Genomic DNA, 18,022 nt, shown 5'->3' with positions numbered 1-18,022 from the left:
CGTTATTCCTTATTTACAGTTTGGGAAATGACTTTAGACTGGGTATCAGCACCAGAACAAGGATTTTTAAACCAAATCTCTTTGATTTTAGAGTCCATTCTCAGTCCACACCACACGGCCCCTCCCAGGAAGGGTAAAGTTTTGCTTTACTCTTCGTTCATTTCACTCAGGGACTTTGAAACAGGTTCTTTTTTTTTTTCCTGTCAGAGGGAGCAAAGACTGAGGACCGTGCAGGCCGCTTGCTGACTCACACTCCTGGGTCTGTGCTGCTTTATTCGTTCAGATCACACATGGCAGCCCAATCGGGGCTATCACAGAGGCTGGTGAGTAAAAGCCAAGCAGGATGAATGTTAATGGCCTTCTGCACTTCATTATTAAGAGTTATCAGGAGCTGCTGCAGCAGCCTCAAAAAATGAAGTCTTTTTGCTTTTCTTTTTCAAGGACAGGCAGCTGAGCAAGAAGAGTAAAGGAACAAAGTCCAAGGCAGGAGAAAGCAGGTTACATCTCAGCCATTGCAGGGGACACTTGAGATGTATCCTGTGCTGACTTGGCTGCTGGCACCAGTTGGTGGTAAACAGATGGCCACCTTAGACAAGGCCATCGGGGCGGAGGCATTCCCTTCCCATACTGCAGGGGCAGGTGACCTGGTGCTGTTCCACAGCACACACCTGCTTATCTCCCCTGGTGTGGTACATGGCACACTGGACTTACTGGGTGTCCCCTCTCCACTCAGAAACCCTGGTTTCCTGTGTGATACTCCAACACAGTGCCAGAAAGGAATGAGGAATCAAATCAAAGATTCCTGGGTTCAAGACCCTGAACACCCAAACCAGCCCTGTTGCCTGGAACGGAGGACACACCTGGGTCTGCAGCAATTTCTTTTCCTTCAAGGCATGTTTCAATAGCTTATTGTGAATATCATGTGAGAATTCTTGTAATAAGTTCTTGTTTACAAATGCCTTTCTCTGGATTCTGTAAAAATTAATAGCCAAACTGACTAGCTTGTCATATAAATGAAACATATTTTGGGCCTCTATGAGTCTGGTAGGTTTTATTTACCTTGGTCATACATTAGGCCTTTTGTTTGTTTTCAGTTCAAAAGCTATGTAAAAACAAATTGTAGAAACACATGCAAATCCAAACCATTAACCTTAGCTCCAACAGAGACAACACTGTTTTCCAAATGAAATGTGATGGAATCTCACCAAATTACCTTCTATCCCTGCTTTGCTGCTTAGTGCATAGAGTAACCCATCACGTACCATATGCGAGGCGCCACCAAGCCCTACCTGGAACGCTAAGCCCAAAACCTGCTTATTATAGCTATACAAGGCAAAAGCGATTCAAATGCCATCCTCCAAAGTGAAATCCAAGAAATCAATACTGCCCTGGTCTCAGAAGAGCTGTATCATAATCAGGACTTTTCCCATTAAATACATACATGTATAAATCAGATTTCCAATGTGATTGGTACAAACTAAGTCATGTCGTTTTTATATAGATAATACACACACACACACACACACACACACACACACACACACACACAGCGCCAGGTTTCTAATAGGAATTTTACTTTTAACTCCCACCTTGAATTCTAATAAATTTTAGATTAGTTGTGTAGTCTTAGACTTTTTGGTTCTGCCTTCTTGGTACCCATGAGTGTAAATCAATAACAAAGAAGTTTTGTTTGGGAGGGAGTATGGCTGGGATTAAACAACACATCACAGAGTCACGACATAATTGTTCTCTGTAGACCTGTCTCAAGTTCACTATATATAACCTTGGCCAAATCATCTGGTTAATATGTAAGAACAGGTCAACACACTCCCCTTTCCTGCAGAAATTGTTTTTTACTTGCATTCCTCAAACTTCATAGCTACTTATAGATTAAGCCTTAATCATCTTTTCTGTAAAAAGGATTTTTCTCTCAGTCCTGCAGGTCACACACAGGGTTTATGTATTATCTAGAGCAAAGGTTTCACCCCAGATGATTTATCTTGTTCTTGACTCTTAGCATACTTTGGGGCCAGCTGTTCAGCTCTCAAGTGGTTTGTGCTAAAAAATCAACACTGACAGTGATTTTAACTGAAGTCCAGCCTGCTCATGGAGGCGTGCTTGCATCCTCTTAGCATCTGTGAATTACTGACAATATAAGAGACAGACTAGGGGTACCATGCTTCATGGTGTAGTAGAGAGAGAAGCCTCATCAAGGAGATACTCTGGGCTCTTGGGCGAGACACTTCACTTGTTTAGGTTCTGGTTTCTGTATCCAAAATGAGGTATTTAGAATATCTCAAACTCTTCATAATTTTACTTTTGGGTGGTGCTTAGGATGCATCAAAAGACTAAATTCAAAGATATGATTTTGGTGTGATTTTCCTTTTTTGTAGGGGTTTTTACATGACCACCTTGCTTCATTAGAATTGACTAATGATAATAAATATCTTCTCCTTTTAAAGAAAAAAACTACCTAAATGAAAAATGACCTAAATTTGAAGATCCTAGGAAAGAAGATCTCTGGACCTGAAGTTATTGCCATTGATAAAATTGTGGCAATATTCATGAAATGAAATCACACAGTATGGAGCCATTTACTTTTTAGAAACAGGTGAGAAGTGTTGGCAAAATTATTTACTTGAAATCATATTGACTATTTGTATGAGTGAAGCCATGGGGAAAATGGTGGCAGTAATGTCAATCAAGTTTGCATACCACTGGCACTGGAATACTGGGAGAACCTAGTTAAAAAAAATAGATTTAGGGCTCCACTCTCAACTCACTTAATCAGACTTTGAGGAAAAAGACCCAGGAATGTACTTTTAAACAAGTGCTTTAGGTTACTCTTTTTTATACCAAGGTTTGAAAACCATAGCTTTAAGGCATGGTAATGGAGGCTATTGCTTCAGATATCCACAGTTTGGGGGGCCTTGTTGGGAGGGATAGATCTTTGAGTTTTAGGGAGCAGCTACTTTGGGAGAAGTAAGGAGCAGCTGATTTCTTCAGAGACAGTGATGCCCTCATATGTAGTGGTCATTTGCTTATAATACAACCTGGATGGGCTTGGTGTAAGGGCCGGGACTGCTTAAGTTCAAAGTCTTCCCACTCTCAAGTTATGCTATGTTCTTATTTTTTTAAACCCTGTTCAGTATAGCTACTATGAAAGGCCAAGGGAGGAGGAAAATTTAGTTAAATTAGTTGAATTCTGGCTCTTTCACTTGTCAGGTAAGAAGCATACCAATTTAATAGGTTTTGGAGGAAATGCGTTAACATGAACAGCACTTAGAATAAGGCCTGGCACTTAATGAGTGCTCAATATTATTAGCTATTTTTGTAAGACAACAGAGCAGGATCCCAAGAGAATCCATAAGTAGTAAAGAATTCTGACTTGTATGGATTCTAAACTTTTGGGGAGTTATAATACCCTTTTAAAGATGTACTAACTTTATGGTTCTCTGAGTTTAAAAATATAATAGTGTATAAAATTAAACCAAAGAGATTCTTTATTTTGAAAATTCTATGTACCCTAAGTCATAAAAAGATGTTAGAGATCTTCTGGTTTAAGGCTCTAAATCTGGGCTGGAAGGCAGGCATTGTTGCTTAAAAATGCATATCATTCCTCTCTCTCTATTCTTCCTTCCTTGCACTTCTTGTTTTCCTCTTCTAGAATTCAAATGGGAATATTGTATGTTTCCATACTAATTCTTCTGTCACTGAGGACCTTAAACAAGTATTATCTTTAGTTGTGATACTTATCTACCCAAGTAAATACGAAAACCTCTCTCTTTCTCTGTCTCTGTCTCTCTCTCTGTCTCTCTCTCTCTCTCTGTTTCTCTCTCTCTCTCTCTCTCTCTCTCTCTCACACACACACACACACACACAGAGTCATTCACTCACTCACTCACTCATTCACTTGACTGGTTTATATGAAAAGAGTCTTTATTTGGCTTCCAAATAAAGTTTAAGAGATCAGGGAATTACAGATATTTGATTGATTAATGACCAGTTAGGAGAGAGGTTGTAAAAACTGAAAAAGGGAAAAACATTTAAAATTTCTATCCCTGTAGCGAGTAAAAAAGAAATGGAGATAGTTTTAGAAAATAGGAAAACAGCGTTAAGTGAAAAGCTTAAGAGGACTCATGTTGGCAGATCAGGACACCTGCTTCTCATTTTCATCTGCAGTTGCAAATCAGAATCACCAGGGCAACTTTTGAAAAATACCAACTCGCTAGCCCCACCCCACGTTTCTGCTTCATTGATTTGGGATATGGCCTGAGCACTGGTATTTTTTAAAGCTCCCCCAACCAGATTGAGATCCAGCGACTGACCAACTACTCATAGCCCTCATTTCATTATCTGTGTAAAGACAATGCACCTTCCTCAGATTAGCAGAGATAATTCATGGAATATCTCTGATACATAAATCGACAACAACGAAAAACAATATTCTTGTTATCAAATAACAAATTATTGTTCATTTTGATGTAATTTGAATAACACTTTGCAGGGTTTCCCCTGGGACGTAATTTTCCTATTATGTATCTGTAATCCTGGTATATTTTAAATTCAAAGAAAGATTAATTCTAATTAAAAGAGGAAAATAATCAGGGTTTGTTTTTCAGAGAACACAAGGCTAAAAGAGAATGAGCACAAACCAATAGTGCAATTTGATCTGCCTTCCCAACTTTGATAGATGTTCTCAGAAGAAAATGATAATAGTCCTTTCTTAAACACACTCAGAATGGGATTATTTTTCAGTACGATGTTCATAAATGCTCAAGAAAGGAACCAAAGCTTTCCTTCCTTGTTCTACCTCCCAAACCTCATAGGGTTTGCTAAAACTGTCAAAAAAAATCCCTGGTTCTAATTCTTTGAGGTCAACGAAAACATTTTGAGCCTTTCAAAGAACTCGGACGATTTATCTGAGATGGGGCTTATTCTATTCAATTTCTTGGCCATTCATTCCCCCTTCCACTCTTGGTCTGAAAAGAGACCTAACCCTACCAGGTGGGTGTGGAACAAAGAATCAGTGTTCTGACATGGTTGTCCTTGAGACCTGGATTAACGCCGGCTGCTTTGGAAGCCTGAGTCTATGTTACTCTGTGGGTAACCACTATTGTTACTGAAGAATGCCAGTCCCAATTACTGTGGCCTGCACAATGTATCTAGTTATGGCAGTAAGGAGACTAAGCTATGGAGTAAAACCTGACTCGTCCCATTTGCCATGTACTGGCTGTGTAACCTCTGGATAACTACCCTTCTCTAAGCCTCTGACATCTCATCTGCAAAATAGGGAAAATAAAGTCCTCATTTATGTGGCTATAAAGATGATTAAAAGAAGCAATACAAAAAAGCTTATCATGGTGTCTAGAAATTAGTAAGTGCAGGATCAATGTTACCAATTATTATATTTCAGAACTCTTTGTTATGATGATAAAGGAAATGTTAATGATATTAAAATCTTTCATTATGGTTTCCTTCAGCTAGGTTAATTATGAAAGAATGTTTGTCCTTGATATCCAGAAATGATAATGGTGATAAGGACAACAACAGCTAACATTTATGAGGCTTCTTAAGTGAGGCACTCTATATGGATTCTCATTTAATCCACAAAACAACCATATGAGGTAGGTATTATTATTATCTTCATTTTATAGAAGACAAAACCGAATCCCAGACTACAGTAATTATCTTTTCTGTGCAGGGGAAACATTCCAAGACCTCCAGTGGATGCCTGAAACCATGGATAATACTGATTCCTATAGATACTATTTTTTTTTCCTATTCATATCTATGATAAAGTTTAATAATTTATAAATTAGGTACAGTAAGAGATTAATAATAAGTAATAAAATAGAACAATTATAACAATATACTGTAATGAAAGTTATGTGAATAGCTTTGGGGCCATTATTAAGTAAATAAGAGTTACTTGAACTCAAGCACTGTGATACAATGACAGCTGATCTGATAACCAAGATGGCTACTAAGTGACTAACAAGTGGGTAGCATATATAGTGTGGATACACAGGACAAAGGGATGATTCATATCCTGGGTCCGATGGAGCAGGATGGCATGAGATTTCATCACAATACTCAGAATGGCATGCACTTTAAAACTTATGAATTGTTTGGTTCTGGAATGTTCCTTTTAATATTTTTGGACTGCGGTTGACCATAGGTAAGCAAAACCGTGGAGAGCAAAACTAGATAAGGAGGGACTAGTGTTTAAGAAATTTGCCCACAATTACAGCTAGTAAGAGGTGAAACTGTGATTCAGACCAGAGGAGGGTGATCCTAGCTGGAGATCACATTCCTAACCACAAATCCATGGGGGTGTTGGCTGTAACTTGATGCACAAGACCAAGGGATGTCGACAAGGACTTGATAACTGACATCTTAAATTTCAAAATGACAAAGCATTCGAAGAAAATATCCAGAAACTTCAGCATGTTCAACTCTGACAATAACCACACAATGTTAAAACAGCTGATCATTTAAAAGAAAAGAAATAAATTGTTCTTTATAGAAACATCAATCTGACTCCTTTAGCCAAATATTATATTTGTATGAATCAGAAACATTAAGAAAGGACTATTTTCATGGAAGACCCCTCATTCTTTTAGAACAATAGTAGAGATCATTGACTGATAAAGTAATTTTTTTTATTTATTAAGTTCCTGGCTTCTCCTGGCATTATATTTACACCATCTTCATAGGACATACAAATAGACTTGAATGTACTTACTTTGAAAATGACATCTTTTTTTTTTTAATATTTTCAATTTTGAGCCATAATTCTATTACTTTTATAATAAAAATTTATTTTAGTAATAAAGTCCATGAGGATGAAAAATTGGTAAGATTTATAGACAAGCAACACTTTCCTAATTTTGAAAAGAAAAAACACGGCAGATGTGGGGCTAAAATGAATAGCTGAGTTGTCATTTTCCCAAGCCTGGTGGTTTGATGTCAGATACAACTGAAATCCAATTTTTGCCTCAAAAACAGTCCAGGGCTGCCCTGCACAAAATGGTGTCCTTCCCAATAATCTACCTCTTTCTCTTAATCCTCCTTCATTTGAAGCCTAGTTCGTTCTTCTATGCTTTGTTCTATTCCTGGAATGTCCATCTCCTATCTGAATCTTCTCCCTCCTTTGCTCAAGCCCTACATTAGAAATGAAAAAGTTAGTGGTGCCCCAAGTCTCGCTTGAGCTAGAGCTAGCTGAGAAGGATCTGATAGAAAACCTGGAATAAAAATAAAACACTCACTCTCACCTCCAGGTAGCCTTAATGAGCTACAAAGGACTCTAGTGGAATGATTCTAAGACTATGAATATAGACAATACAATGAAGACACCTAACATGTGCTTTGACTTGTGGATATTTACCCAGTTATTTACTCCACATACACATTTTCTTTTTGAAGGTATTGCTTTGTGCATTATAAGTTTAGGAAAATGTGAACACTATTAAAAGTAGGCATATGGAGGCAACTCAATAAATAGAAAATGTCACTGCATACAACTTCAAGATCCACAAAATCTTTGGTCTAGCAATTCTGCTTCTGGAGAGTTAGAAGTAATTGTACCAGTGTGAAAGTTTATGTATGGAAATGGTCAGGAAAGAGTTTTAGAGAAAAATTAGAAACAAATGGTCCATTTTTTTGGTAAAACAAATTGTAACTTCATATAACATTGTGCAACTGTTAAATCATGAGGTAAGGGACACCAACAAAGCAAAATTTTCATGACACTGCTAAGTGAAAAAGCAGTATATATAATTTCACCTAGTATGAGTCCGTTAAAAAGTGTGTGGTAAATATTTGATATATCTTTATATAGACACATTTTGTACAATATTTAAATGTCCTGGGATTATAAAATTTGAAAGATAGATTCAAGAATGCAAATGGATGGTGGGATTTCATGATTTTTTTTACTCTTATTATAAAGTGAGTTTTATTTACAAAGAGAATATATAATTTATGACTGATGTTATTAAAAGGCTGATAAATACACATTTAAAAAAGAGTCTTATGTAAATAACAGGGTCTATCTGAGAAGGGATGGAAGGTTGATTTTTAGCCTTTTCTGGTCCTTTCAGTAATCACATCTATGGTAATTGGATCCCTGGATGGAAGGCATCATACATGCTACATACAGAGCAGGTATGTTTCAAATGGTGTGAAGGGGGAGAGATGAAAAGGACATTTCCCAGCCATCATGGGCTGGCCTAGAGTCCAGAGTCAGGAAGGTGCCTGAGGCCATAAAGAAGAAGAATCTTAAAAAACAAACTTCGCCCACTATAAAAGTTTGCCCAGGAGTGGCTGTGAGGGAAAATGTGTGTATGTCTTCCAATTGGCAATTTTCTTCCAATCTTTCCTGATAAGCACTGGTAAACTGTAAAGCAGGACCAAAATCCCCCCTTCATTTTGTATTTCATAATAAAACAACATTATATTTCATTTATTAACAGTATGTTTTATTGACTTCAACCCACAAAATTGCTTCATGTATTCATTTGACCTGACAAATACTTTTTACAAACTTGTTAAGACATTTATGCCCTTGAGATGTCTTGGAAGGGATGTAATACCCAAGTCCTTCATCATTTGTACTTGGGCTCTTACTAGAGATATAATTTGTAACGCGAAGATCAGAAAATAAGATGTCGGACTCTATCTAAACTGCTAAGAATATGTGATGAGGCTGAGCAATAATGTCAAGTTTTGTCCTTGTCTCTCTCCCAGGCACCTAGCACAGCTCTTAGTAGATACTAAATGTCTTTAGATGAGTATCTCTTATTTTTATATCTTACAATTTTCAGAGCATTGCCATATATGTTATGTTATTTGCTGTTCCTGACAATTCTGAGATAAACAGTACTATCAGCCCCATTTTTTTCAGGGGAGGAAAGTGAAGCTCCCTGCGGGTCAAATGGAATGTGAGTGCAGGGGGTGGGATTATTATCCACAGTCTGTGATTCCTAGCACTCAGATCCTTATGCTATAGGCTCGTTTTCAGGGTTCCTCATTAAATTCTGTTCTTGCCAGACATTATCCCATGATCTGAATCTGATAACACTTCTAGATTGTTTAACTCTCAGAGTTGCTGGCTATCAAAGAGATAAATTATACAAAGGTATTTTTAAACAATGAAGGTATGCAAATGTGGTTACTGTTGAAACACTTTTTGTGTTAAATGCAAATGCTCTGCCCTTATGATATCATCATTAATCACTGATGCTTTAATGTGAGTCATCTGTTGAATATTCCAAAATCATAATTAACCCAGAATATTTAGATTGGGAGGAGAAGAGGTGCAAGGGAGGAAAACTCAGGGCACTTGGGTACCAACTGGTAAGAAAAGATATGGCAGGGAGCAATATGAGAGTCTCACCTGCCAGAGAAGGAAAACATCAAATACAGTAAGTCCTTGCTTAACATCATCGATGGATTCTAAGAAATTTGGTAAAACAACATATTATGAAACCAATCTTACCATAGGCTAATTGATATAAATATGAGTTAAGTTCCTAAGGCATTTCATTATAATGAAATGACATCGAATGAAAGGACATTATTTAAGGACCTGCAGTTACTCAAAGGTATTATTATTTGAAGTGGAGTCTAAGAAAGAGTAACACTTTTTCATACTTTCTAAGACTAGAATTGCCTGGGTAAGTCTGCAGGGGAAGAACCGGAGGTTGAGTAATTAGATAATTTGCCAAAGATTAGTGGTATAAGTAGTCATGCCACCCTATTAAAATAGACACACTCCACATAGACACACTCTATTCCATGATTTTATGATCCTGTTTTATTAAACAATGTTCAACCTCGTTGCTATCTGAAATTTTGTCCTATTTTTGTTAAATACCTATCTCCTCCTACTGGAGGGTGAACTTCATGGGATTGTACGTAAAATGTCTGTTATATTTATTCCTCCATCTCCACCAGGTAGAACAAGGCCTAGTACATAGTAGCTGCTCATGAAATGTTTGCAGAATGTCTGAATGAAAAATGCAGAATGGCTCTTAAGCCTATGCCTTGTCATTGTATCATATTGTTTCCTTTGTTTTCACTTTCAAAAAAAAAAAGGTATTAATCTCCTTTTAAGTGCCTAATGATTAGTGTAGAGGGAAGATCAGTTGAATATTTGATGATCAAGAAACCCACATTGCCTCAGGGCCTCCGTTTGGGCTTCCTCCTTAGAGGTTGGCATCATCTATCAGAACAGTGTTTTTTCCCTGAACATTACTTGACACTAATATTCCACTATAGACTTGACTCAGGAGTAGCAGTTGTACAAGACAGGGCTTAATCCTTTCTCTCAGAACGAGAACACTTGACACAGCAGAAGTCACTGGTGTCAGGTTGTCCCTTTTCTTTCTCACAGTGAAACTCTGAAAGCACAGATTAGAGGGCGGGCCACACTTGGGATAACTTCTCATGCAGCCTCACACTAAGCACTGATGTCCTCTAGATTGACAAAGTGAGCGAGTTTAGAGGTTTTGGTTTGTCATGTTTCAGCCATCGGAAGCATCAACTACACATAGAATTGTTCAGAGAAGGACATTTTTGTGATCCTTTTGCACATTTATGGTTATTTGTTGGTTTGCAGCTGTAACCTAGGAATGAAAAGATATAATTAGTCCTCTGCTGGGACCATTTGCGGACCCAAGAGGGGGTCGTTTTAATTCAGAATGAAAGCAAGTCTGACTTGTCTCAAACCACAATGTTTTACAGTGATAACCTAATAATAGCTTGAAGTTGATGGAGGACCACGCCAAAAAGCCCCCTGGGCTCCAGAGGGTGGGTAGGGGAGGAGCAAATAAAACATATAATTTCCTGATTGTAAATAATAGAACCAAAACAAGCTATTTTCTCCTCGTGCACGGAATATAGGATTTATATGTGCTGAGCTAAAAGACGTAATCAAATGTAGTCACCGATAGATTTAGCATTTCTGGATCACATGCCAGAAAAGGTGGCTGAATAGTGTTAAGGCATTTTATAGCTTTAAATCCTGTTCTGGAATAAAGCAGAGTATAAACAAGAAATATATAACTTATGCTTCATTCCTAGGAAAAGGCAGGATGTGAGGTCTGTGTGCCGAGGAATAATGACGGCATTCCAGCTGGCATCATGCATAAATGCCAAGCACCATGATTTCATATCTATAATATGCACTATCCCCAACAGATATTAAAATTCCTTTATAGTCACATGTAAAATTTGCCTTGTAAATTGAGTTAGCATTTTTATTTGCCTTCTCTTCTAAAAATACCAATGGGCCATAAATTCCTTTTGTTGTTCATGTGGTGCCCATGGCATGGCAATTAAGTTAGGCTTTTTTTTTTATAGCCCACATTTTTTCTTTTGAATTTAGTAACAATGTGACATTCTTTATGCAGAGAGATCATACCCATGGCCTCTGTTCAATGGGCCTTGGTCTCTACTATCCTCCTAATGGTTTCTATGGATTTCCATGGATTTGTATTGATTCAGGGGCCAATGACCAGTAGGGAGAGGGTGACGTGCTGGGGCCATGGATGGGAGTAAGAAGCTGACCTTATGAGAGTTGCCTCTTTAGTACTGTGTTATAAACAACTGATCGAAGGACATTTATTATATATCATTAAACACAAGGTGTTACCCCAAGATTCATAGTGCTAATTCTAAGTACCATTTTACAACATTTCCCCTGCAAGCAATTCCTATTATATGAGCCAAGGTTACTGTTGGAGGGAGGGTAATGGAATTGTTTTAAAAGGTATACAAATCCATATATGCACAAAGTGATGAATCTCCATAATGTCTCACACTGTAATTTGCAAATGTCTATAGAGATTTTATAATGAACAAAATAAAAATTCTTTAAAAATCTTACAGAACCCATGATAAATCACTAACATTATGTATTAGAGTAAGTATAATTACTACCATGTAGAGAATCTATGACATTTGTATATTAAAATTGGTCTTTGTGAAAAATTGAGAAAAGACACGTCTGTAGAGTCAGAAAGTATATTAATGAGTGCCTGGGGCTGGAGGTGGAAGTAGAGATTACCCGTCAGTGGCCGAGAAGGATCTTATTGGGATAACGAAATGTTCTAACATTGGATTAGGGTAATGGAGACATAACACAGTAAATTTACTAAAAAAATCACTGAGCTGTATTCTTCAAATGGGTTAATTTTGTGGTAAGTAAGTTATACCTCAATAAAGTTGTTAAAATATAGGCTGAGGCCTGAATTTGAAAGAAAAAACCAAAATAATGGTCCTTAAAATTTTTCATTCTAATTACCTTATTTTCAAATATGAAAATGGAGAAATGAAAGTCATCATCTTAACACTTGCAAGTCACTTTTTAGATACCCACATTCTCTTTAATCCCCATAGAGCAAAAAAGGCCTAATGGATTCATGACACTTGATGCTTGCTCCCTTTGGAATACACCTTGAGACTGAAAAGAAGAAGAAATTTACATTCATTCACTTCATACATAACACCAACTCTCCAAACAACACACACACACTCACTCACTTACTCTCACTCCTCTATACACATGATGTTTCTGCCAAATGTCCTTGCTTTGGCTGACCTAGAGTATATAAGATGGTCCAGATAGAGACTAAGATGAAATATTTTTAGCTCCCCTTCTCTTACACTGTGACTCTTTGTGGGACTGAGTGATGGTAGCTGGTGTGGGATTTGGGACCCTAATCCTATGACTGAAGAGCTTCATAACACATACTGAGTACCCATGCTCCCTGGACTACCTCCTGGTCAATTGACATCATTGTTAATACATTGGTTCCCTCCAGGCTTGCGCTCAATGCTATGTGCCCATGTAGTGCATCCCTTTGAGAAAATAAATCAAAGTGTGTAACTGCCAACAAAAAAATTTACAAGTATTGAATCAACAAACTCTTCTATTGAGCAGAAAGAATAAAAGATGCAAAAAGTTTCATAATGGATCTTTCCCAGTGTTTTACAAAATGCTCTGGGCCTGCTGCATACAGTCTATTCCTCACTGCTTTTAATTTAGGATAACAGGCAGTTTTTGTGCCATTTATAGAACAAATCTTGTGAAATCTGGTGTCTAGCTTTCCTTTGTTTCGCTATATCCTTGTAAATTTTTGCTTTTGTAGGCTTCCTTCCACTCTAATGGCATTACCCATTCCTGGGAAAATGTGCTGAACGGTTATTACCATCCAGATTGCTCCTTGCTGGCATGAGGTTAAGATAAGGTCTGTAGGAAAACCATTTGAATGATTTGGGCCATCTAATGCTGCTCCTCCGGCCATGTCCCTAGGTGGCTTTGACTCTTGGATTGACTATAGATCAGAGAGCACATATTCAGCAGTCCTGACCTTTCTTAGTAGCAAAAAAAAAAAAACAACGAGACAAACAACCCGAAAACCAAAAAACAAACTGACTGCTTAGTTGAATATCTGGAGGCAAAATATACCTGCCCTTTAGGATCCTCTTGGGGGAATTGACACCACAACCATTGAGAAATCTTGGCTCAAAGTAAAGTGATTCTGTTTTCATTTCCATTTAAGTTGATGTGAAATGTTAATCATCCAATTAAATATGTATGCACACTGTAGCCATGGCACTTCCTCTTCAACCAGTGTTTTCTGAATTGAAATGCCAATGTTCAGAGGATAAAACTCAGAGTCAGTGAGATTGCAGGAAACAGGAACACATTCAGGGATGTCTACCTCACCAGAATTTTTAACATAAGATAATAATGTAGACAGTCTGAGAATTATCTTGATTTTCTATTTTTTTCAGTTGCTGCAAGATTGAACTATTCAAGCTGAACTAAATACCCCAAAAGGCCTAAACCCATTTATCAATACATTGAAGTGGAAAGGAAAAGAGATCTAACATTTTTTGAGTGTCAACTATATTCTAGGCCCTATGCTGGTACTTTATAAAGGTGGTCACGTGTAATCTTCACTACAACTCTGTGACATAGTTCCTTAACCTGACTAATGGGAACATGAAAATCTAAGGCTGAGAGGAGTTAAGCAATTTGTCTCTGGGGCTGTCATATATCTCTTAAATGGGGTAGGTAGGTTTGGACTCAGGTCTACTCAACTCTAAAGGTCATGTTCTTTTATACTGCCTTGTGCATATTCATTAACACTGCATTAAGAGAAGATTTTGTGTAATTTTTCTGAGACGAAAGCTAAAACCAGTTAGTTTATCTGTGAGCCCAGCAATGAGAACAACAAACTTATCTGAAGTAGAATGGGAGAAGAGGAAATGATCAAGTCAGTCTAATTCTTTGCAGTTCTCCGAGGTAGACCAGATGACAATGGAAATTCAGACTGACTTGGTACAATATCCACTGAGAAGAGTGTTTGTTTTGGGTAGGGTGCTGCTGGATTCTGACCCCATCTCTGTGGTTAAGGAAGGGATAGACTGAGTGTGTGCACTGATAGATGCCTTAGATTGTAACTTCCAATTAGATGACTCCCAGACTCCTGCTTCTTTTGCTCAAAGGTCTAAAAGACTGGAACATGATTTCCAAAAGTTCTAGTAAAACACGACTTTGCAAAACATGACTGCTGGGAGAGTGCCCCAATATGCTCTTCCTGGGCCCCATGACCGCAGTACCCGGGTAGCCTTGTATACAGACAGCTTTGGTCTAGGCCCAGAATGACCAAATCTCCCTTCATGGTCACATCCACATGCCACTTCCTCATCACTTCCATGGCTGTGCTGATGCAGATTATTTTGGCATTCTATTTTATGCCAGCTTGGTCAGAGCTGAACGTGTTCGAAAGAATTTCTAGTTGTCTCAGTGTTTGTTTTTACATGTAGGAAATGCTAAGAGTTTTGGGGTATAAAAATTGATCTTTATTCATTTCTGATATTTTTTAAAGCATGGACTTTACTAGCTGTTTTTCATGCCAAAGGGAATAATGATGGTGTCTGACCTCAGGGAGCTTGAATATAATCCCCCTATTAGATGTGTTAAAAATGGACAATACTAAAATGGAGACAAAGAGAAAAATGAGATTTTCCAAAAAATTGTAAGATATATGGGAAAGACAGTAAGCGATGCTTATTTGAAAAATCCAAGGTAGAATATAGAGTGGTTAAGTATTAGGTTATAAGAAAGAGAGATGAAATGGATTCCAAAACTTACCATCAATACAAACTTGGACTAAATATGGGCAAATCATGTATTCTCTAAGAGCCTTAATTTCCTCATGTAACTCAAGATCCTAGTGCTCAATCTCCTATATGCTATAAAGTGGCCTTTAGACAGGCCACTATATACATCCATGGGTGTGGTACTTCATATGTCTCCATGGGTATCATTTAGATTATGGTGATTCCTTGAGATTCCAATATATAACCTGTATAACCATTCATATTACTTTAGGATCCACTGAGAAATAAAGCAGCAGGACATAATAAATTGTAATGTACTTATTACTGAAGTATACTATAGACTATGTTAGTTTTCTGAATAATTAGAAGTTAGGAAATTAAAAACCAAAAAATTTAAACCATCAATAGCTAATCTTTTTGTTGCAAAAACAAATAATGCAGTGTTTTCTAGCACAATGACAGAAAGTCTCATTTTCAAAAGAAGAGTCTAAGGGCCAAAAAAAATATTGGGAGGAGGCAAAATCACTTCACATCACTTGATAAAACCTAAATCAGATAAAGGATAATGTATATATAATGCTTATGCCTAGCATACAGTGAAGCTACGTGGTAAATTTTAAGTTTCTCTACTCATAAAACTTCCCATTTATTATCATTTTCTCATCATTTCTATTTATTTTGACATTTTGAGAGTTAATCTCTGTAAATAATGATAATTATTTCTTGCATTTTATACCAATTGTCAGTTGACAAAGTGCTCTGAGATCCATAATATGAATCCTCTCATTGACGGTTCTTGAATTGCCGTTTTATTATGCCTATTTTACAGGCAAGAAAAGCAAGGATCAGAGTATGAAGAAATCGATTCCAGCTACACAATGAATAATGGTTAGAAGTCCAGTTTCCTGAGTTCAGTACTAAAGCTCTTGGCACTATATCCCCTGGTGCACATTCATGAACACTGCACTGAGAGAGCAAAGTGAACAGCTAGTATAGCTATTTGCATATCAAATTGTTCTTTTGGTATTTAGACGTCTGGAAGTGATGTAATTTAAAAATGATGTGCATTTTCTCTAAAACAAAGTTTTATTTTTTAAAAAGTTTCTATATGCAAAATGTGAAACAACCCTATAATTGTCTATTTCCTTTCCCTTCATGCCTTAAAATCTCTAGAGTAAAATAATTCCTACTTGACAGAATTCAAAGGATATTCAAAACACTGCAAGCGAACAGAAAATCTGACAATGCCAGAGGTTAAGGGACAGCCTAGAATACTGGATTTTTAAACTGTTTTGGCCCCAAGAGTAAACAGCTGGTAAAGAGAAGATACAGGGGGCAGTAGCCAAGCTTCAGTATAAGCTCAGTCAAGATGAATGGAGAAAGACCAAGGCAGGACTTAATGAGGTAAAACTATTTCCAATTTATCGTCATCCAAGAGTTTTCTGTGTAATTAAGAAAGACATCTTATTTTTATTTGAATCCAAGAAGAGCAAAGAATGAAAGGAAATTTTATATTTGGAATCCGATATAGAAACTGGAATTTCTTGACCCAATATACCCGGGTTTTACCCAAGTAAATAATTGTCAGCTAAAAGAATGTGCCATTATAGGTGGTCCTTAGTACAAAAAAGGCTGGGTTCCAAATGTTCCTTCTCACATTTTTCCCCTTGAATTTTGAAACTGTTATTCTATAGAAGCAATACGACATAACATAGTTATGAACCCATGCCAGGCTATTGCAAAATGCCTATTTAGCACTCCACAGAGTATACCTAAAGTTTTAAAAGTACTGGCCTGACTTCTGGGTCTTGGAAGCAGGGTTTAAAGCAGAAAAAAGAATAAAGGCAAAAAAAAAATAATAATAATATCTTGCTCCTCATCACAGTTCCCACCATAGCCAAAATTATGCAAGAGAGAAATTGTTTCTGTTCTGGGATTCTTAGTGCTATTAAGTTCCTTTTGCCTCTTCTTGCAATAACCTACTCAGATATGTTCTATTCCTCAAAAATAAGCTGTAGCATAGAAATATCTACTGTTCATCTCCCTCATTCATAACTTTAATTCTCAACTGTCTCTGGAAAGTGTTACGAAGAAAGCAATCTGACGGAAACAACTCATACTAATGTGTAAATGACTGATTTGTACATTCATTTATATATACAACACATGCCTACATACACACAAACACATATACACAATTGCATTACTTATGTGTTAGCTAGACATTGTTCTAGGAGCCAGGATGTAATAGAGAAAAGAAAGGCAAGATTTTGGCTCTCATGAGGCTTACATTTCAGGAGAGTTAGACAATAATAACATTCGAAAATAAATAACCCCTCCCCCCCAAAATCCAGAAGTAACAAATACTCTATAGAAAATAGGGCGATATAATACAGAAGAACTGGTTGACCACATTGTGTGGTTAGGAAAGGTCTCTTTGAAGAAATGACATTTAGGGTGAGATATAATTGAGACAAAGAATCGGTCTTGTGTAAACGAAACGGAAGAGTGTTTTAGAAAGCTAGTGCAATCCTGAGAAAGGAATTGACTTGGTGCGTGGGGACAGTAAAAAGGCCAGTGGGGCTGAAGAACAGCGAGCAAGGAGGAAAACAGAATGGAATGATAGGCAGGAGCTAAATCACATAGGTCTTTGTAAGTCAGAGTGATGATTTTAAAATTTATCCTAAGTGAAATAAGAAGCCGTTGGGAGACTGTAAGCAGAACTGTGGTCTGATTTATATCTTAAAACAATCTATAACAGAGGCAAGAAGACAGATAGGAGGCTATTGCAAGGGTCTGAGTGGAAGAGAACCACTGCCTAGACCAGGACTGTGGTGGCAGAGACAGCTAAGGGGGTTCGATCAAGATATACTTTAGAGGA

General features: G+C 37.3%; 1 protein-coding gene across 18 annotated transcripts in view; it reads right to left on the bottom strand.

Annotated features, from left to right (window-relative positions):
* The window catches only part of SLC8A1 (solute carrier family 8 member A1), a 310,488-nt gene that overhangs the window by 19,468 nt on the left and 272,998 nt on the right, over positions 1-18,022 (bottom strand). Inside the window, exon 10 of one of the 18 annotated variants that reach the window (XM_025045203.1) lies at positions 9,798-10,631. The exons of the other annotated variants lie outside the window; for them this stretch is intronic. Within the exon in view, the coding sequence (XP_024900971.1) occupies positions 10,546-10,631 (86 nt within the window). The 3' untranslated portion in view covers positions 9,798-10,545. Of the gene's footprint in view, positions 1-9,797; positions 10,632-18,022 lie in introns of those variants that run through there. 18 annotated transcript variants of the gene reach the window in all.

This window comes from Pteropus alecto, unplaced genomic scaffold, assembly GCF_000325575.1.
Source record: "Pteropus alecto unplaced genomic scaffold, ASM32557v1 scaffold131, whole genome shotgun sequence".
In the NCBI taxonomy this organism is placed as follows: domain Eukaryota; kingdom Metazoa; phylum Chordata; class Mammalia; order Chiroptera; family Pteropodidae; genus Pteropus; species Pteropus alecto.
The sequence above is the reverse complement of the archived record's forward strand: the minus strand, read 5'-3'. Positions and strand labels throughout refer to the sequence as shown.